Source organism: Hyperolius riggenbachi, chromosome 5, assembly GCF_040937935.1.
Source record: "Hyperolius riggenbachi isolate aHypRig1 chromosome 5, aHypRig1.pri, whole genome shotgun sequence".
Classification (NCBI taxonomy): domain Eukaryota; kingdom Metazoa; phylum Chordata; class Amphibia; order Anura; family Hyperoliidae; genus Hyperolius; species Hyperolius riggenbachi.
The window spans coordinates 418,179,096-418,200,857 of record NC_090650.1 but is presented as its reverse complement, the minus strand read 5'-3'; the positions used below and the strand labels follow the sequence as shown (position 1 = coordinate 418,200,857).

General features: G+C 45.7%; 1 protein-coding gene across 2 annotated transcripts; it reads left to right on the top strand.

Annotated features, from left to right (window-relative positions):
- The first annotated feature begins 3,848 nt into the window (after positions 1 to 3,848).
- Positions 3,849 to 20,899, top strand: LRATD2 (LRAT domain containing 2). Of its 2 annotated transcripts, none has more exons than XM_068234946.1 (2): positions 3,849 to 3,875; positions 19,010 to 20,899. In XM_068234946.1, the coding sequence occupies exon 2, from the start codon at positions 19,014 to 19,016 to the stop codon at positions 19,836 to 19,838; it is 825 nt and encodes a 274-aa protein (XP_068091047.1). In that variant the 5' UTR covers positions 3,849 to 3,875; positions 19,010 to 19,013; the 3' UTR covers positions 19,839 to 20,899. The 2 variants fall into 2 exon arrangements, with proteins under 2 accessions (XP_068091047.1, XP_068091046.1); XM_068234945.1 differs by lacking the exon at positions 3,849 to 3,875 and adding an exon at positions 17,028 to 17,165.
- Positions 20,900 to 21,762: the final 863 nt, after the last annotated feature.

The window sequence follows — 21,762 nt, the reverse complement described above, 5'->3', positions numbered from 1 at the left end:
CCTGCTTAAAGGGAACCAGAGACAAAGCACCTTCATGTATTTTACCATATATATCAGTGGGAACATTAGAGACAACACCTACCCTGCTCTCTGTTTCATTCTTCACTGTTCAGCTTGCTTCGTATCATCCCTGATAAAATCCCCGACTGAGCATTCAGTCTGGCTTTGCTCAGGAATCATTACAGCGGAGTCTGTCTTCTGTGATGTCTTTTCAAGCCCAAGCCTGCCCCCTTGTGGCTCTGCTATAATGACTCAGCTATAAAGATTCCTGAGCAAAGCCAGACTGAATGCTCAGTCGGGGATTTTATCAGGGTTGATAACAGATAGGCTGAGCAGTGAAGAATGAAACCGAGAGCATTTTCTCTAAGGTTCCAACTGATATATATAGTAAAATACATGAGGGTGCTTCGTCTCTGGTTCACTTTAAGGGGGTGTTTGTTAGAAGAATACTCATTGTTGAATATATGATTAGCAGTTCACTGTTTATCTGTTGCCCCAAGCGTCTCTTTAGTAACTTTTAAAGAGCAGCGATGGGGTTAAAAGGGCAGCTGCAACAAGTGTGCTGATTCATTCTGTGATTCTCCGCAGACATTTGTGGAATGCACGTTTTTATTAGGCAGATTGATTAAGCAAGAAATGCCAGGAATGCATAGATAGATAAAACACGGCATTCATTTTATTTACACTTTTGTGAAGATGAATTTGGTTTATATCGGCTTTTTCAAGAAGGCTCAAACTGAAATTCCACCTTTGGTGAGAAACACACAAGCCTTCTGTTCAGCTTGTGTATTACTTTCAGTGCAAATGTAATGGAGAGTAGAGATGCTGATTCCGATTCCGCGGAATTTAAAGTGTACCAGAGCTGGTGAATAAGCAAGGATCAATACTTACCTGGGGCTTCCTCCAGCCCCATAAGCTCGTCTGAGTCCCACGCCGTCCTCCAGCGGTCTGCCTTTCAGCCTCGATCAGCCCCGGGAACTGGGTCAGTCGCGTCAGTCTGGGTCTTCTGCGAATGTACGGGACCTCCTGAGCATGTGCAGTAAACCCGGACTGGACCCGACTGAGCCTGTTACTGGGGCTAATAGCGGCTGAACCACAGACCGGAGGAGGACGGCGAGGGACTCAGACGTGCGTATGGGGCTGGAGGAAGCCTCGGGTAAGTATCAATAGGGCTGCTCAAATCTGGATCCGGGAGACATCCGGATAGTTGCTATCAGGATATCTCCCAGTAAACCTGTGCAGGGTGGGCGGGGAGTCAAGCTTACCTGTCTGACGTCTTCTTCGTCCGTCCCTAGCACCTCCCACGATGCGGTCCACGCGCATCACGTGACTACAAACACTTCCTCCTTCAACCCAGAAGGAGTGTTTGTAATCACGTGACCGCCACTTGGACCGCATCGTGGGAGGCACCAGGGACGGACGAAGAAAATGTCAGACAGGTAAGCTTGCCCCCCGCCCACCCTGCACAGGTTTGCTGGGAGATATCCGAGCAGCAACTATCCAGGTGTCTCCCGGATCCGGATTTAATCAGCCCTAAGTATCAATTCTTGCTTATTCACCAGCTCTGGTTTAAATTTCTGCATTTCCGATCGGAATTCGGAAGTTAGAAAATGAAAAAGCGGAATTCCGCAGAAATCTGATTTACCGCAACTTGATCATTTCAGCCCACTCACAGAACTCGGAAGCGTTGAACTAATCAGAGAATGCTGAATTTTTCCGCCAAAATCGGATCACCGCGGTAATTTTAGACCAATCACAAGATTTCGTTTTTTTCCGATTTCTGATTTTTTGTAATTTTTGCATTCTTTGATTATTTGAAGACAAATAAAATACTCCTCGGAAATTGGAAAATCAGGAACATTGGAAAAATGGAAAACGGAGATTGGAGTTGTGGTAACGCGGTATTTGCATGTAATTCTGATTTCCACATACCGATTTCCACCGTGGTAAGGCCATCTTTCGAAAACCGGAATCCTGCAGAAATGTGCCGACCATCTCTTGTGCTGACTAAATCGTCGGATTGTAGGCATACATTTGCATAATCCTGCATCTCATTAACCATCCATACTAATTAATAAACAACATTTATGTTTTACACGGCCCTGTCTCATTTAAAGGACAACTGTAGTGAGAAGAATATGGAAGCTGACATATGTATTTCCTTTTAAACAATACCAGTTACCTGGCAGCCCTGCTGATCTATTTGGCTGCAGTAGTGTCTGAATCACACCATAAACAAATAGACAAGACACAGAACATTTATATCACGCTTTTCTCCGAATGGACTCAAAGCACCAGAGCTGCAGTCACTAGGGTGCACTCTATAGGCAGTAGCAGTGTTAGGAAGTCTTGTCCAAGATGTCCTTACTGAATAGGTGCTGGCTTACAGAATAGGAAGATTCAAACCCTGGTCTCCTATGTCAGAGGCAGAGCCCTTAACCAGTACAATTTTCCGCCACTGCACGCAGCTAATAGTCTTCTCAGATCCCAACTTTTTTTCCGCAAAATTACCGCCATCAGTAATTTACGCATTTCACTAAATATTTTTGTACATGGCGGAAAAAAGTGCGGAAGCGTCGGAAACCATGTACAACAGTCAGTAAACATGCGGAAAAAAATGCAGATTTTTTTTTTTTCACAAAAATAAATGTTTTAAAGTCCAGCAAACACAGCACTAAAGCCTCTGGACTCCATTTAATTCAATGGGAAGGGAAGAATATCACCAGGTACTAGCAGGTGATAAAACAAAAATCAGTATTTAAGGAGAACCCGAGGTGGGGTTCTGACAATGCTATCTGCACACAGAGGCTGGGTCTGCCTATACTGCCCAGCCTCTGTTGCTATACAGTTCCCCCCTAAGTTCCCCCTGCACTCTGCAATCCCTCATAAATCACAGCCGCGCTGTTGACACGCAGCGGGCTGTGTTTACATCTGCAGCTGTCACTCTCGCCGCTCCCCCGCCTAGATCCAGTCCCCGCCCGCGTCCCTTCCCTCCAATCAGCGGGGAGGGAAGGGACGCGGGCGGGGACCAGAGCTATGCAGGAGGCGGGGGAGCGGCGAGACTGAGATCCCATTCACCCTAGAGCGTTTTGCCGCGATTTCAGCAAAACGCTCAAATGCTAGCGCTTTTTAAAAGCGCTAGCGTAATGAAACCCTATGGGCTCCGCTCCGCCCATCAAGCAGGAGATGCACGCACCGCCTGCACGCGATCTCCTGCAACACAGAGCCCCAGGACTTTACGGCGATTGGCGTTAGGCGGTCCTGGGGCTGCCGCCGCGGCCACTCCCATCGGTGTGACACGGTCGGCTAGTAGTTAAATAATACCAGTTGCCTGGCAGCCCTGCTGGTCTGTTTGGCTGCAGAAGTGTCTGAATCACACCAGAAACAAGCATGCAACTAATCTTGTCAGTTCCGACATTAATGTCGGAAACACCTGATATGCTGCATGCTTGTTCAGGGTCTATGGCTAAAAGTATTAGAGACAGAGGAGCAGCAGGACAGCCAGGCAACTGGTATTGCACAAAAGGAAGAAAAACATGGCAGCCTCCCTACAGTTGTCCTTTAAGTTCTGCTTGTTGTGTCTGCTGTCACTCAGAAGCAGGATTTTCTGTACAGTAATATATCTTATGTTTGCAGTTATGTCAGGTGTGAGTCAGGATTGGGTAATGAGGACTAAACAGGAAGTCCGTAAACACGCTGTGAACTATGTAACCTGAGTGTGGAGTCACACCGCTCGCATACTCAAGGTCACACGCTAGCACTTCCATGTTGCAGGTGTCAGCGGCTGTGTGGGTGTGTCAGTGTGCACCTGTCTGCCTCTTGATAAGGCCTCCAGCCCAGCCAGCTGATGGTTAGCAGCATTTCACAGGAGCTCTGTAAGTGGCTTAAAACTTTATGTGAACCGCAGGACAAAGCGTTCCCACATTTCAATTAATTTTAGCTTTCCCTGCAGAACAGGCAGCCAGAGCAAGCGACAAGCCCTGAAATTGCATTATTAAGCTAAAACAAGTCAGGACTTGAATACCTGGAATTAAAAACCGACCTCAGACAAGAATTTATTTCTTTTTATTGCATGGGGAAGGGTTGGACCCTATGCTAGGATTTTATAGCTGTCGGTGGTCCTGTCTGGGAGTGTATTATTTATTAGGCTGGGAGCCCACTTGTCTGTGCAGAAAACCATGAGATTCCTGCCATGTCCATTTGGCCCCATTTATACTAGAAATTGGTAAACACAAATGCTGACTGAGTGATTTTTCTGGTGTTTTCCTCTAGAGGTTTTTCAGCGATATTTCACTCACTGTATGGGAAGCGTTTTTTTCTGTGTTTTTAGCGATTTGTGTTTTGCAATTGCTGGGCCTACACAGCCTGTTTTTGTTTTCTTTTGATTTAATGGGCTGATTGGATGCAGATGAATTCTATTGGCCACTCTGCTTGGATTCCAGGCTGCCGCTCTCCTCCACTCGCCTTTCTCCTTGCTTCCACGCTGTGTCTCTCTCTCCCATACAGGAAATGGCCGCTAGACAGGAAACAGAGATGTTTTCTGGGTACTCTGCACTGTCTTGTGGGTAATCTGCAATGTTTACTGGGTAAAAGCGCTGGAAAAACCCTGATGATTGTAAACAGGCCAGTGCTTCTGGGGCGATTTTGAAAAGCTCCTATCTTTAACATTGAAGCGCTAATCGCTCAGAAAATGCTGCAGGCTACATGTTTGTGTTTCAGCTAATCACTGCAAATCGCAAAATGCTTAAATGAGAACAGCCACAGACTAACATTGCACATGCGCTTTTCAAAACGGTAGTGGGTACTTTTCCGTTAGCCGGGCGCATCTGATAGGTGGCGCTAATTACATTAATAGTCACGTAACAAAAATGTAATGTAACCGATTCTATTGTGTTTTTTTTTTACTGGCCGTCTCTCTGCGGCCAAATGTATTATCAAAAGTGAGTTAACTGAATTCAATTAAGCCGGCGGCAATGTAACAGATGAAGCCTCTTCCTCCTCTCCTCCCCAGCCTCCCCGTGTCCCCGAGAGTCGTTCGTCGCAAGAAAACAAGCAAAGCGGGGAGGCTGCAGACATTGCTTCTGCCAGCACCCGCTCTGCAAGAACGGCAGGATTCCCCTGCCGCGACAGACGACTCTGGGAGGACACGCATGTCTTCTGGCTGCCAGTATTCTATAGGAGAGAGGCAAGGGGGAGGAGAGCGAGAGCCGAAGCCGGCGGCTTCATCTCTTACATTGCTGCCGGCTTAAATTAATTCAGTTAACTTACTTTTGATAATACATTTGGCCGCAGCGAGACGGCCAGTAAAAAAACACAATAGAATTGGTTACATTACAGTTTTGTTACATGACTATTACAGCAATTAGCGCCACCTATCGGATGCGCCCGGCTAACGGAAAAGTACCCGGTAGTGATTTCATGCGATGCTGAAATCGCCCGAAAAGCGCTCCAGTGTGAATGGGGCCTTTCTGTGCTTTTCTCTGTGATTTGCGTTTTCGGAATCGCATCTTTGTATGCCTTTGTGGGTGTGTTTTGCATTTTTCATATGTTTGCATTTTTGGTACTTATCCGTTAGCCGGGCGCATCCTCTAGGTGGCGACAAAACTCCACCAGAGTTACATCTTTCCCTACTATCCATGTCGGCCTGGAGGGGGAATAGTAATTAGCGCCACCTGCTGGATGCGCCCGGCTAACGGATAAGTACAGCCTTTTTTTTCTAATCTGCATATTAAAACCATTGAAAACCTACAGTATCATTAATTCCTTTACAAAAAAAGTTGCAAATCGCATGCAGCTTTGTGGCGCTAAAGGAAAGCATTGCGATTTGCCTACAGCATGCGGAAAGAACCAACCTGCTGTGCGATTTGTAAATAGGGAAAACTGGAAATAGCAGAAAGCTGTGATTTGCAATTCGGCCCATTGACATTCATTAAAGGACCACTGTAACAAGAAATATGGAGGCTGCCATATTTATTTCATTTTAAGCAATACCGGTTGCCTGGCAGCCCTGCTGACCCTCTGCCTCTAATACTTTTAGCCATAGCCCCTGAACAAGCATGCAGCAGATCAAGTGTTTCTGACATTATTGGCAGATCTGACAGGACTAACTGCATTCTTGTTTCTGGTGTAATTCAGTCACTACTACAACCATAAAGATCAGCAGGGCAGCCAGGCAACTGGTATTGTCTAAAAGGAAATAAATATGGCAGCCTCCGTATCCCTCTCATTACAGTTGACCTTTAAGTGTGATTTCCACTCTGTGGCAAAACTGTGCGTGATTCAAACAAGTGTGCTCCTAGCCTTACACAGCCCTTTATAGATCTATCAAACTAATCGGCGCTAGTCTAGTTTAGAGGACTCAGCAAGAAACTTCATAAGACACAGTTATCCAATCACAGCACCCTCTGCAGCACGAAGCCTTGCGATTGGCCAAATAGTGTGGGCATAGTTTACTGCAACCTATCTGAAGCCTAGGAGTTCGAGAGGGTGCAGCCCACCCAACCACGTTAGCAGAATTTTCGAATGAGGTTTCCTGCTGGATCCACTAAACTAGACTAGAGCCGACTATTCTTACTAGCTGTAATTTGAGGAGGTATTTTGTTAATTATTTTTTTTTTTTTAAACAGGAAGTGGAATATATGTGGGCTGAGCTAGAATGTTGCACAGGACTAAACGATTTGGAAGGATAATTGATACCTGATGGCTTGATTGATTAATTAATCAAGCTTTTAGGTTCCCATTATTAACCTTCCAAATCTGATTATCGGTGTTCCAGTTCAGCTCAGCTGACTTTTGCTTCCTGTTGATCGAGGACTTTTTTACTTTTAATTTGGAGTTTTGGGGTTTCTCAAATTTTTAACCTGTCCCTAGGTAAGTGGTCTGACGGTTGCAACAGTGGCGTAGCAAGAAGCTGTGGGCCCCGGGGCAAGTTTAGCATTGGGACCCCCCCAAGAATACTATAGATAACAATTGATACGGCGCACCAAAACCAATCGAGGACAACCACAGTGTCAGAGGTGCAAAAAGGGGGAGGGAAACAGTTTAATGATTACTACTATTCAAATCAACTATAGAAAGAGAATATTATCAGCACAGGACCAATAGCTAAGCTAATACTGTGTTTGAGGTGTGGGCACCTCTTGCCCAAGGACCCCGATGCGGTCATTCCCTCTGCACCCCCTATTGCTACGCCACTGGGTAAATTTATGTGACGGTGGTGGTCATACATCTATTGAACATGCTTGATCGAGCATGTGACCCTGAAATTGGCCGCATGTATTGATCGTACATGTTGCAATATGTCGGGCCTTCGCGGTCGATCGAGTGCATGGCGGTAACACTAGCCATATCCTAACGTGCCCTAAAGCCCCCGGTGCAGTGCTTTTCAGCGCTGCTAGTTTTGGGAGCAGCCAGTGCCACCATAGACTATAATGGGAATTACATCTACAGCGGCGCTCAGTGAGTAACGTCGACGCCGTCAGAAGACTGAGGCGAAGTTGCTTAAAAAAACGTATTATTATTATTATTATTATTAGATTTATATAGCGCCAACATATTACGCAGCACAATAATTCGGCCTCCAGTAATCACTGGAAGACTAATTATCATTCCCCACCATCCATGGCGGCCTGGAGGGGGAATAGTAATTAACACGGCCGGGACTTGTGCAGCAGCAGGATAAGCCATATACCGGCTGTGTCCTGCGCCCAAGTCTACCGGCGCCGATTTCAAAAGTATGCCCCAGAGCTGTCCCTCCTAATGTAAAATGTGGCTCTGTGCATGTGTGATGTCACGCGCACACGCAACCACGAGGGGCGCATGTATGCAAATTGCGGACGGAGCCAGCGACGGACATGTAGAGTAAAGTGCACTTGGGGGGGTGTATGGGACCATTTTACATTAGGAGGTAGGTAAGGCAAGGTGGCTTCACAAGGCTGATTCCTGATCTATTTTAACATGAAATAGAGAGATTTTGTCTCTTGGTCGAATCTGCCCATCATCACTAGATATATGGTGTATCAACAGTCCCCATGATTACAAGGAGGATTATGGAAACCTGCCACTCTGTCCACCAACCTTGCAGTGTAATACTTGCCTGCTCCAGTGCTGCAGTCTCCTCTTCATCCCGGAAACCAGTGCTGGGCCGAAATTACGCATGAGCGTAATTAGGCATCGTAATTCAATGTAAATTTACGCGTAAGCGCTACGCGTAACTTACGGTCTTACGCGTAATTATTTACGCGTAAGCAGTTAAGTGGTATCGTAATTACACTGTCTACCGTAATTGCTAGGTATGCGTAATTTTACGAACACTTGTGCGTAATTTTACGCGTAACTACTAACGTAAAAACTCCCCTTTTCTAAGAGTAGCCAATCAGTCAACATCCTAAGCAACCAATAGTATCTTCTCCCGCCCTTCAGTATAAGCGTACGTTTTGCCGCATACGAATGATATGTACGCAATAACTGTCACATTGATGGCTATTGCGTACGCATCGTCCGTATGCGTCAAAAAATACGCATTAATGGGTATTACGGCACTACGCGTAACATCGTAGTGTAAGCGCCTACATTACGGTATCCTTACGCGTAACTGCATAAGTTAACGCGTAATTACAGTGATGAACCGTAGATAATTTCCTACGCCGTAACCGTAATAGCGTAAAATTACGCGTAATGATCCGTAAGCGTAGATTTTTCCATTACGACCAGCACTGCCGGAAACTGTATGTTCTATGCTGCCACCTTACGGCTCCTGATCTGTGTCATGTGATCAGGGGCTGGGTATAAAGCATAGGCCCAGTGCACACCAAAAACCTCTAGCAGATCTGCAAAAAGCTAGAGGTTTTTGAAGCAGATTTCAGAGCGATTCTAGGCATGTTACAGAGGCTTTCTAAACATGCCTAGCGGTTTCGGAGCGTTATTGTGTAGCAGATTTCATATATTGTTACAGTAAAGCTGTTACTGAACAGCTTCTGTAACACAACCACCTGGAAAACCACTCTGATCTAGTGCTTTTCAGAGCTGTTTTCCACTTTCCTATACTTTAACATTGAGGCAGAAACGCCTCAGAAATCTAAAAAATGCTGCAGCCTCCTCGTTTGCGTTTTGTGGAAAACACGACCCGCTCTGGTGTGCACCGTCCCATTCACTTTCATTAGCCAAGCGGTTTTCCCCCTGCAAGAGTTTTAAAAAAACGCTCCAGAACCGCTCCGGTGTGCACCAGCCCGTAGAGTGAGTGGCTGTTGTAAGACGGGGAGACTGGAAGCAGTGAAATATATGCTTCTCCCTGCAATGAGGGGGGGGGGGGGGGGGAGGGGGAGGTTGGATGGAACAGGGGAACCAATGATGATTTTTTTTTTTTTTTTTTTAGGGAGAGTTGGTGGTTAATCCCCTGCCTTTTGTGAAAGGAGCATACAAACTTCCAATTTTAATTGGCCAATTTCTGAGCAATTTTATCACCTCCATATACTAAGAGACTTTGATTAATATGGACAGATTGTGCGTGTAAGCACTCATGGCAGTGTTCAAATTGGCCAATCAAAATTGGTTGTGTGTGCAAGGCTTTAACCTACACAATCTGCTCATAGTATTCAAAATCTGTTGTCCCTCCTACTGCTTCATTGAAGAGCTAAAATTTGTCAATCGCTGAGCCTGGATTTGTAAGCATGTGCGCAGCTGGGACAACGCAAGCGCTGTGGCACGTGACCAAGACGCTTTTATAAGGGCGACAGCTGCATGACAGTGGGGCCTCAAAACTATGGGGGGCTGGAAGAAGCCCCGGGTAAGTAAGAGTTAACTTTTTTTTTTTTTTCCTCCTGGCTCAGCTGCCCTTTAATGGTATTCAGCTTGGAATTGGGCCAATTTGTGGGCTTTCTCTATCCATTTACATTGTCTTCAGTATAAAAACCCACACGTTTTCCCACTTGCAGAAACACCTGGTGTGCGGAAAATCCCTGCGGCTGGGTGCACACATAGCAGAAACGCTAGCGTTGCGGAAAACTCTGTGTTTTTGCTTCGAATTAAAGTCTATTGGCCGCATAAAAAAACGTATAAAAACGCAAATGCTTTTTCTATGCGTTTTTAAAGCTGCGTTTTCAAAAACACTGGTTTTGTTGCATAATATGCAGGAATGCTGCCAAAACGCACATAATGAAAGTCAATGGGAACGCAATGGTATGAGTTTTCATACATTTTATATGCTTTTTTTTTTTTTTTTTTTTTTTTTTTTTTTTTTCTCCCCAAAAAATATATATATTTTTTAGGTTTTTTTTTTTGCTTCCTGTTTTCTTCCAAACGCATATGCGTTTTGTATATGCGAATGCAGTAAAACGCATGAAAAAGGCATCACAAACGCAGTAAAAACACTAAATAAGGCTACTTTCCCACCAGGACGTTGCGTTTTAGGGCTCGTTTCCACTATCGCGAATCCGCATGTGTCCAACACATGCGGATTCGCACATGTAATGCAAGTGGATGGGCCTGTTTCCACTGTAGCGTTGTTGAGGTGCGTTTTTTTCAGCGGTAAAAAAACGCACAAAAGAGTCAACGAATTCGCCTGCGAGTGGAATGCATGCGAATCGCCGCTAATGTATTTATTAGGGAAATCGCATGCGGCTTTGTCATGCGGATTTCTCCACGATTTCGCGTGCGATTTCGCATGCTTTGCTATGGAACTTTACTCTGGCAGTGACATGGTTAAAATCGCCTGGCTCCTTGCCATGCGAAATCGCATGCGAAATCGCGGCTAAATCCGCATGCGGAAACGCAGCCACATGCGATTTCTTCTGCGGTGGAATCCAGGCGATTCCGCACCGCTACAGTGGAAACAAGCCCTGAGGGGACGTTATGGTCGCATAACGTGCCCCTAACGCAACGCCTGGTGGTGTTAGAGGCGGACGTCAGACTGAGCCATATTGTGCAGCTCACTCTGGCGTCCGTGATGCGTACTCTTGGACGCATGCGGCATCACGTGGTCCCGCCAGTCAATCGCCGCACAGAGCGGCCGCTCCAGGAAGTAAACACTGCATGTCACTCAGTGCAGTGAATATTAAATAGCCATGTGGCTGGCTGAGGAGGCGGAGGGGAGACCTCCTCCTCCAACACTACTGAGCATGTGCAAACAGTCTAACGCGGCTTAGCCGCTTTTATAACGTACAGCACGCAGCACTTTCACTTGACGTGCTGCGTTACAATGTAAGGCAACGTGGGCACTGTGAACGGCCCATTGACTTTTCATTACTGTGCGGTGGGCTGCGTTACAGGCTGCTCTAACATGCGCCTGTAACGTCTAACTGTGAAAGCAGCCTAAAACGCCACAAAATTAACATAAACCATGACATAAAATGCAGCCTTTCACACTATGTCATATGTGAATTTAGCCTCTAGAAAAATATTGCACAGAACATTGACAGACAAGTGGATTTGGTAAATCTGTACAACCAAGATTGTATGGTGTGTGTTGAGCTTAAAGGATACCCGAGGTGACATGATGAGAGACATGTGTATGTAAAGTGCCTAGCACGCTAATAACTATGCATGTTCCTTTTTTTTTCTTTCTCTGCCTGAAAGAGTTACAAATCAGGTATGTAAATGAGTTTTTGTCTGGGTCAGACTATAATGTAACCTACACTGATTAAGGAATTACAGCCATAAGCACCTTTTCCTGGCAGGAAATGGCTTCTGAGAGAAGGAAAGAGCAAATAGGGACAATAATTCATAGATTTTAGCTCTGGGATACTTCCATGCATGTGTCTTTTGAGCAGAGACAATGAAACAATAAAAACTTAAAAAGTAGATTGAGGCCTCTTTCACAGTGCGACGTTAAAGTCGCACGTTATAAAATGTTTCAACGCAGACTAACACACAGCAATATTAAGTCTGTGCGACATTCACAGTGCACATGTTGCGTTTGTGTGTATCTTTATTAGAAAGTGCTGCATGCTGTGCGTTATACACGTTATTACCTGCGTTGGATTGTTTGCACATGCTCAGTAATGACTTGTAAGCCTACTTTTCATTGCCTATATGCTCTACTGTATGCGATAACGGGGCATTTAGTTGTGGGGCGACTTTTGTGGGGCGTTGTGTTGTAATTTGCGTTGCGACTTTAACACCGCATCAAACCGCAACATCCTACTGTGAAGGAGGCCTTAAATATAAAATAAAACTTTGGGATAGCTTAAAAAAAGTAATTTTGAGAAGGAGGATATATATAATTGCTTAGCTCATTAATTTATTTTCACCTCGGATGTCCTTTAAAGTGTAACTGTCGGGCATAAAATCAAAATTAAATTCCTTATTTTTATCTGGTAAACAAGTAACACGGATGCTAACTAGGCAATCCAAACAATTTAAATCTCTATTACTTTTCTTGTTTACAAATGATCATTCCCCAGTTTACCTGACTCTTATTTAGTACGTTGCCACACAAAGGAAGTTGCAGGGCATGCTGGGTTTTTTTTTTTTTTTGTGCTTCTTTATTTCCCCTCAGACTTAACTAATGTACAGAAGCAAAAAAAAGACAACCTAGCATGCCATGCAACTTCCTTTGTGCGGCAACGTACCACAAAACAAGAAAAGTTTTTAACTTTTGGATTACGTGATTAGCATCCGTATTACTTGTTTACCAGATAAAAATAAAGAATTGAATTTTGATTTTATGCTCGACAGTTGCAATTTAAGGACAGAGACACTGCAGAGCGCTTTTCACAAGAACTCTGCCATCAAGAGACCTCAGAGCGCTGAGGTCCCGGGAAACGTCGGTCGTGGCTATTTTTCCGTACTGTATGTGTCCTACATCACACACATGACCCTCACTATGACTTTTCCCCTGATTTTCCAGGATGTGCAATGACCCAGCGGTGTACAAGGGGCCAAAAATCCTTCTAGAGCAAGAAAAACCTGACCGGTTGGAATTCTGATTACATCTCTATTCCTTATTGTGTAATCGCTTGCTAGGACTAATCAGAAGCTAGTTCATCTAAGGACCTGGTTGTGGGTAGTAGGAGAAAGAACTAAGGCACCACGAGTAAGGCTGCTCAAATCCGACCCGGGAGACATCCGGATATCTCCCAGTAAACCTGGGCTGTCAATCTTACCTGTCTGACGTCTTCTTCGTCTGTCCCTCGGCGCCTCCCACGATGCGCTCCACGCGCGTCACGTGATTACAAACACTTCCTCCTTCAACCCGAAAGAAGGAAGTATTTGTAATCACGTGACCGCCGCTTGGACCGCATCGTGGAAGGTGCAGAGGGTCAGACAGGTAAGATTGACCCCCCCCCAATCCCCGCCCACCCCGCACAGGTTTACTGGGAGACATCCGGCTAGCAACTATCCGGATGTCTCCCGGATCGGATTTGAGCAGCACTGACCACGAGAAAACCCACACAACCATGAGAATACACAGGGCCTGCTTTGCTAGGCCAGCGTACATGCCATTCAATTTTGATTGCCCAGTGATGGCCAATTTTACTACAGAAGAATCTGGTTTTGGTAGACCCAGATGTAATAAATTCCATCCCCAGGTCCTGACCGTGCACCTGTATGACTGTACAATGTATGACCAATTCTAATACAGTAAACTACTTGGCCAGGTCCCTTGATGTACCGTATTTACTATTACAGTAAACTCTTGCTCAGGACAGAAGGAAAACCTAGATAAATGCACCCTGTATGTATTTAGAGAGTCTAGCCTGTCTATTTCCCCCTCATCTGTGACTAATCACAAGTGTAATTTCATATCTGCCTTGGCAGAGAAGTTAATTAGTAAAAACAGGATGTTAGCAATATGTCTGCTTCCATGAAAGCAGGAAGTAGACACACTGCAGATTTATTGCAGGATTTGTATTAGCTGTAACAAAGAGATATTTTTCTTTAAAGGTTATGCTGTTGCCTATCTTTTAGAGCAGAGGGGAAGTTCTGAGTTCAGGTCCACTTTTTATTGACTGTAGTGCGTGCAGCGGCGTGGCAATAGGGGTTGCAGAGGTAGCGACTGCATCGGGGCCCAGCCGCACAAAGTAGTGGTATGTACCCATAATAGAGAATGATGTATGTCAGCACTCCTCTTCTTCAAACTCTTTGATCTATAAAAAACAAACACACTGCACATAGTGCATTACTGCCAGTCAATTGGTCCCAGACCATGTGAAGCCCTTGTAAAAACACCCAAGGTGACAAGTGGTGCCTCCGTGCCGAACCCAGTGAATAATGCCAAACTGCTCACCAGATGGTTGCCACCTCAGATAACAGGTGGATCTAGCGTTTTGGTGTATAAACCAGGCAAACAGCTCTCCAGTAAAACTCAGAAGCTTTAATCCAGATTATGCTTGTAAAACACAAATATAAAAACTCTCATAGCGTAACAAATAAAATCAATACACTTCAGCCTGCGCCTATAGAGCGCACTTACGTAGCAAAGTGATTTTCAGGCGTATCGGGCTCAAGGTCCCAGTGGTGACACTCCTCTCCGGGTGGAATCGGCGTCCCGTAGTTCCCCCTCGGCGTGTCCGCTCACGATTTCCGTATAGTCAATGCGGCCGGCTAGCACTTCCGCATCCCGTGACGTCAGACGCACCTGGCTCCGTACCCATAATATCAGTGCGCTCACACTATGCACATTGCTGTATGGCTGCATGTAAAACGCACTTGTCCACATGACTGTATGGGTATGTTCACATTTCTGTGTCATCCACCATATTATCCAAATGTACTTTCTGCCGTAGCAAAAAGAAATGTTCCCGGTGTAACATGCAGAGTGTTCATTGCCTTCTACCTACATTGGTTACGCCACACACCTGGTGTTAACCTGAAAGTCTACAGGCTGCATGCTGCCAGTTTTTCTAGCGAGAAGGAAACATTGTGGCGAATGGAGCTGACAATTTTAGGTGAATCTCAGTACCGGCGATCCAGCCTCGATGCCCAGTACATAAAACATGACTGTCTTTCATGCTGTGATGACTTTTCAAGCCCAATTCTGCCACCTTGTGGCTCTACATTCCTGCTAGGAGGATAAATGGCAGGAAAACAGAGCCACAAGGGGGCAGACTTGGGCTTGAAAAGACATAACTGAAACTGACTCCGCTATAATCATTACTGGGCAAAGCCAGACTGAATGCTCAGTCGAGGATTCTTATCAGAGCTGATAACAGGCAGAATGAGCAGTGAAGAATGAAATAAATAGCAGAGTAGGTGTTCCCTGTCATGTTCCCACTGATATATACGATAAAATACATGAGGGTGCTTCGTCTCTGGTTCTCTTTAAAGGAAAATTAAAGTAAATGCAAAAATAACATACCTGGGGCTACCTTCTACCAGCCCCCTGTACCAGTCATCCTGTGCCTGCGTTGTCACGCCGCGATCTTCCTGTCACCCACTGCATTCTCCCTTTCTCCTGGATGCACGGCCCTGGTTTGCGCACCTCCTGATCGTGCTCCTGTGGTAGCACTCTGTATGACACAATCTGTACTGTGCAGGATGAGATGGGAGCGCTATTGAGGACGAACGCAGCCTGGACAGCGCAAGCGCAGTGGCCATCGACTTGCTGAGTAGCCCGAACCAAAAGAGGGGTGCTATGGGGGCATCACTCAGTGATGGTGCGAGCACAGGGTTGCTGCAGGGGGCTGGTAGAAGCCCCAGGAAAGTTAAACTAGCTTGTTTTTTCAATTACTTTAAGTTCCCTTTAAGGGCTCTTTCACACTGGACAATGCATTCACTAACGTGATTTTGTGCTTGTGTTGTGACGCATGGAAGCGCGTTATATCACGTATATCGGTGGTTAAGGTTTGCGACTGACCCCCAATGGGAGAATGTGTGTGTTGTGCGCTAGGATGTTCCCGGCCGCCTTACGACGCAACACGCGGGAACGCACACTGTAGTCTATGGACTGAAATGTGGAAAAATGCACATTCCACTCGGAAAAATTGCATTGCAGAACTGATTTTTGCAGTGTAAACCAAGTGTTAGGGCCTGTTCAGACTATGTGCGTTCCTAGCCGTTTTTACAGAACGCGTACAGGCAGACTTTCCGCATAGAAACGGCTACTAATGTTTTCTAATAGCCTCATTTACATGTATGCGTAAGACGCATACGTTTCTCATCCGCATTGCTGCACACAGTTCTGTGCGTCACGCATAGAAACGGACGCAATGAAAGTCTATGGACGCGTATCAAAAAACGCGTACTATTGCGTTTTTTAGCGTACGTTTCCCTCTGCGGTTCCCATAATTCTTTTTTTTTTTTTCTTTTTTTTTTTTCTGGGTCACGTGTGTGCAAAACGCAATAGAAAACGCATTCGAACGCAAGAAAAACGCATGTGTTTTTCAACTTGCGTTTCTTTGAATTTATACGTGTTCTACAAACGCAGTTTGAACAGGCCCTAAAGCTATGTTGACAGGTGCATTGTTGTATAACGGGGCGCGACCTATTAATTGCATGCAGGGCGCTATCCCAAAAAACCCACAAGTTACAGTGAAGCATACTTTTCATTGACTATATGCTTCACTGTATACACTGCAACGCACCATTAACTTGCGGTGCTGCTTCCACAATGCGTTGCGCTCCCTTTGACGGCAGGAACACAACTCCCACTGTGAACATAGCCTCAACGTTTGCTTTTTTTTTTTCCTCTCTTTTTGTTCTTTATAAAGTGATTCCGCGACAGCAGCCTCTTTGTATCTCTCAGCAGGAGGTCCCTTTAAATTTGCACGAACGTCGCCTCCTGCACACCCACCGTGTAAATATTTCCAAACTTTGGAGACTACAGGAAATGCAACCTGCCAAGCTCCATAGTCTGCTCCTGGCTTCCACTGATGTAGTGGCAGGACTGTTGTCTTTAGGTTGGCTGGCTGGGCAGGGTGCAGGCGGTGTGGGTGCAGGCAGAGGCAGGAGAGAGTTAAGCTGTCACTCCTCTGATCTTAGCTGCCCAGGATGGGAGGGGAGAGAGCTGTGAGTATCAGGCTGCTGCTGTAGGAAAGCGTGTCTCATACAATAAGGTGATCTGCTGCTGTTTCAGTTGCTGAGCAGGATCTGCTTCTGATCAGTCCTCTGCACAGAGTCCCTGGCTAGGCAGCCACACAACCATGCTCTGTCCATGGTGCCTCCCTGGATCTGGCCTCAGCTAGTGCCTACTGCCAGTCACAGGACGGAGGGGACCAGAGTGTGCCTTGGTAAGTTTTATGTGTTTTTGTGATATTTCCACCCCCCCCCCCCCCCCCCTTGTCTCTGTATACTCCTTTCTTCCTAAACTCGGCACAAGCTGGTCTTCTAGACGATTTAAGAGATCTGTGGTCGCTGAAAGGATTCGCCATGGTCCACACCATGTGTCGAGCTTCCATGAGTCCAGGACCCCTCTGAGAACCATAGTTCATCGGCTGACAGTTTCCTTTAGGATGAAGAATGGCTTCTGAGGAACCCCCATGTTTGAGACCGACCCTAGAGCTTCTTATCCCCCCTGTGCACGCTGCCAGCGAAACTTGAATCTTTTTTGGTGGTTGCTACAATTCAATATCGTCTCTTATTCTCGAGGTCAAGTTTGAGGCTTGCGTAACCGAGACTTAAAGGAAACTTCAAGGTCTGGAAGGTGCTCCTAGTGGATTAGCTGAAAAGGTGACTGTTGTACTGAGCCCCCTCCTGCTTTCAGAATGCAGATCTCGAATCAGAACGCAGATCAAGTATGGTGACCCTACAGGCTGCATGCTGGTTGCATGTGTGACTCAGACTTTACTGAAACCTAACAGTCAGCATGACTGCCGGGCAACCTGCATTGTCATAAAGGGAGATAGAAAGACGAATGTGTTTATCCCCAGATTTAAAGGAGACTTAAAGTGAGTGGAGTATGGTGGCTGCCATCTTTTTCCTTTAAAAAAAAATGCCTGTCATTTGTCACATTTGTCATGCTTATCTCTTGGCATCAGTTATTTCAGTCACACACCTCTCCAACAAGCATTGGATCAGCGGGTTTAATGGGAACCTGAGGTGAGAGGGGTATGGTGGCTGACATGTTTATTCCTTTTGAAATAATGCACATTGCTTGGCTGTCCTGCTGATCCTCTGCCTCGAATACTTTTAGCCATAGCCCCAGAACAAGCATGCAGCAGATCAGGTGTTTCTGATATTATTGTCAGATCTGACAAGATTAGCTGCATGCTTGTTTCTGGTGTGATTCAGACACTACTGCAGCCAAATAGACCAGCAAGGCTGTTAGGCAACTTGTATTGTTTAAAAGGAAATAAATATGGCAGCCTCCATATTCTTACTACAGTTGTCCTTTAAAGCAAACTCAGAAAACACTGTTATATGGATTAGAGAGACTCAAAGAATTTCAGTGACAACCGAAGTTAGAGGGATATGGGGGCTGCCATATTTTTCCTTGTAAACCGTACCAGTTGGCAGTACTGCTCATCTTTGGCATCAGTAGTGTCTGAATCGCACAACTGAAACAAGCATGCAGCTAATTCAGTCAGACTTCAGTCAGAGACATCTTATCTGCATGCTAGTTCAGGGACTATGGCTTAATGTGTTAGAGGCAGATGACCAACAGGACAGCCAGGCAACCAGCATGGTTTAAGAGGAAATATGGCAGCCTCCATATCTCTCTCAGTTCAGGTATCCTTTAAGTATGACAGCCATGCAAGTTGCATTTTCAAAACTAAAAACGGTGGCACTGTCCCTTTAAATGTTTTGCATCAGGTTTAGAAAGCAACGTAATATCCAGAAGCGTTGCTTATTTTTGTATTTCCTTTTTGTGGTTTTTATGTTTTTATAGTCTCTGTTTTTGCTTTCTCCCATGTTTACTGACTTAGCCTCGTAGTCAAGGGCTGTTCTCTGGGTGGTAAAGGGTTAAAGCATTTGCAGTCTAAGCTCGGAAAATGAAAGCAGCCCAACCTCTGTCCCCGGGGTGTACGCTTTCCTCGTACTAGCTCAGGTTTCTCAGCACCTTGCTGCAATCAGCTACTGCTGCAACAGGTGGAAGGAACTGTTCTGATGGGTGCTTGTTGTTGTTTCTTTGCAGAGCGATGGGGAACCAGGTGGAAAAGCTGACTCACCTGAGTTATAAGGAAGTCCCCACTGCAGATCCTACGGGGGTCGACAGAGACGAAGGACCCAGGATAGGGGTCTCTTACATCTTCTCGGCGGACGACGATGACCTGGACGAGGTGGTGCCAGATCCTGCCAAGCAGGGGACCCTACAGGAAGAACTGCAGTACGACCACTGCAACGAGGTGGAGTGCTCTGTCTACTACAGGGAAGAGTGCATCTACGAGAAGGGTTTTGGATCTGCAGACCAGGTGACTACCTACTCCCCGGAGAACCTGCTGAACAAGTGCAAGCCTGGAGACCTGGTGGAATTCGTCGCCAAGAACCAATATCCCCACTGGGTGGTGTACGTGGGGGACTTTCAGGTGGTGCACCTGTACAGGTTGGAGATCACCAACAGCTTCATGACTGATGCCAGCCAGGGCAGGAGGGGCAGAATCGTGAACGAGCAGTACAAATTCAAGCCCCTCAGCCCGGAGATGGTGGTCCAGAACGCCATGGAACAAGTAGGGGCCAAGGACCAGGAGCTTAGCTGGAGGAACTCTGAGTGCTTCGCTGCCTGGTGCCGCTACGGCAAGAGGGAGTTTAAGATCGGCGGGGAGATCAGGATAGGCAAGCAGCCCTACCGGCTGAAAATCCAGCTTTCGGAGAAAAAGAGCCACACGTTGGAGTTTCAGAGCCTGGAGGACCTGATCATGGAGCGGAGGCGGAACGATCAGATCGGCAAGGCGGCCGTCCTCCAGGAACTGTCCAACCACCTGCACGCGGATGACGAGGTCAGGACCGATCACAATGCTAACTGATGGATTAAAACTGAAGGCTGCGAAATTGAGCTGTTGTAAAACCCTTCAGGGCTGTTTTTCGGGCAGGCGGTTTAGTGTGGATCACATGTGAAAGGAAAGCTGCTGGGAATTAACCCTTTCTGCAGCCCAGCCTTCCTCCTCCTACATGGTTTACCGCAGAGAGATGGAGCGAGAGAGGTTTACAGATCTTTGGTCTTTTTGTTTTTTTTGTTTTTTCTCTTTTGAGCCAATCAAGAGCTTTAGGACGGGGGTAATTTATATGATCACTTTGTATTTAATGATGAACCACGTACGTAATTCTCTATCTTTGTTTCATGCAATAGTTAAATCCCTGCATTATGAGCCGGAGGTCTATGCATACTGTGTGTTGCTGTTGGCATCTGAAGACCTATTTCACTGTTCACTCCTGATTTTAGCACTGCTAAGGCTCTGTTTGTAAACAGTGGTAAGGTTTATTTATTTTATTCCCAACAGGCAGAGTTGAATTGCACCAACTCAAAGGGGAGTTGGTGCTAAGAAAAAAAAAAAGAGTGGTCTCCTGCAGCAACCAATCAGATCCTTGTTTTGTTAAAGAGTTGTGGTTGCTCTAGGCAACAGCCTGCCCTCAATGTCATTTTGCCTATAGCAGTGATCTGCAAACTTGGCTCTCCAGCTGTTAAGGAACTACAAATCCCACAATGCATTGCAGGAGTCTGACAGCCACGGTCATGATTCATTAAGGCAAATGCATTGTGGGACTTGTAGTTCCTTAACATCTGGGGAGCCAAGTTTGCAGATCACCGGCCTATAGGATAGAGATGGCCGGTGAGATGCAAGTGATTCCTGCTTGCGTATGATTTGATCCAGCTTGGAAATGGGCCGAACCAGTCCAGCAGAAGGTGCATTTGATTGGCTAGATTCCAAGATGCATACACTTTGCATGCAGTTAAGAATTATTAGCACCTCAATGACCATCTGTACCAGTAAATCAAACACATTTGCCCACTGTAGTAGCCAGTCAGATTCATTTTCTGCTCTCTGTGAAAGTCTTAAAGGACCACTCTTAACTGAAATTTAAAATACATGTAAACCCATACAAATAAAAAGTATGTTTCTTCCAGAGTAAAATGAGCCATAAATTACTTTTCTCCTATGTTGCTGTCACTCACAGTAGGTAGTAGAAATCTGACAGAACCGACAGGTTTTGGGCTAGTCCATCTCTTCTATGGAGGATTCTGTGCATGGCCTTTAATCCAGTATAAAAACACTCCCTGAAAAGAATTTATACAAAAATGCTGGCCAGCCTCTTTGATTGCTGCACATTTTTGGGAGGTTGGACGGAGCAACCACCATTTGCTAAGTGCTTTTGAAAATAAAGAAAACCCTGAGAAACCCCTTATGAAAAGATGGGCTAATCCAAAACCTGTCGGTAATGTCAGATTTCTACTACCTACTGTAAGTGACAGCAACATAGGAGAAAATTAATTTATGGCTCATGTTACTCTGGAAGAGATGTACTTCTTATTTGAATGCGTTTACGTATATTTTACGATGTTCGCAATAGTGGTCCTGTAAGACGAATCTGATCTTGTCCAGTCCTCTACTATGGTATGTAGTTTTGTTTGCCTGGTTTAGATTGTTTTTATTTCTCTGGTCACCACGGGCACCCTCACATGATGTGCAGGACGTAAAATAATAGGACTGATTTGAAAATCTTATTTCCAGTCACTTATGTTGCCCAAGATAGATGGCCAGAGGCTTGAGCATGATCTGCTGCCTTCAGAAAGTACCATCCCTTCACTGTTTTTGCACTGATTAGTTCTCAGAGTGATTACGTTTTGTTTATGTTGGGTGGAGGTATGAATAGACACAAGACCAGGGCTATCTAGAAGAGTTGTGCAAGCTCCCTATTTGCTTCTGTCCTAGCAGCACTGTACTGGAAGTG

Bases quoted from the DNA above. Each gene is read 5' to 3' on its own strand.
- LRATD2 (XM_068234946.1), top strand. From the start codon at position 19,014: ATGGGGAACCAGGTGGAAAAGCTGACTCACCTGAGTTATAAGGAAGTC.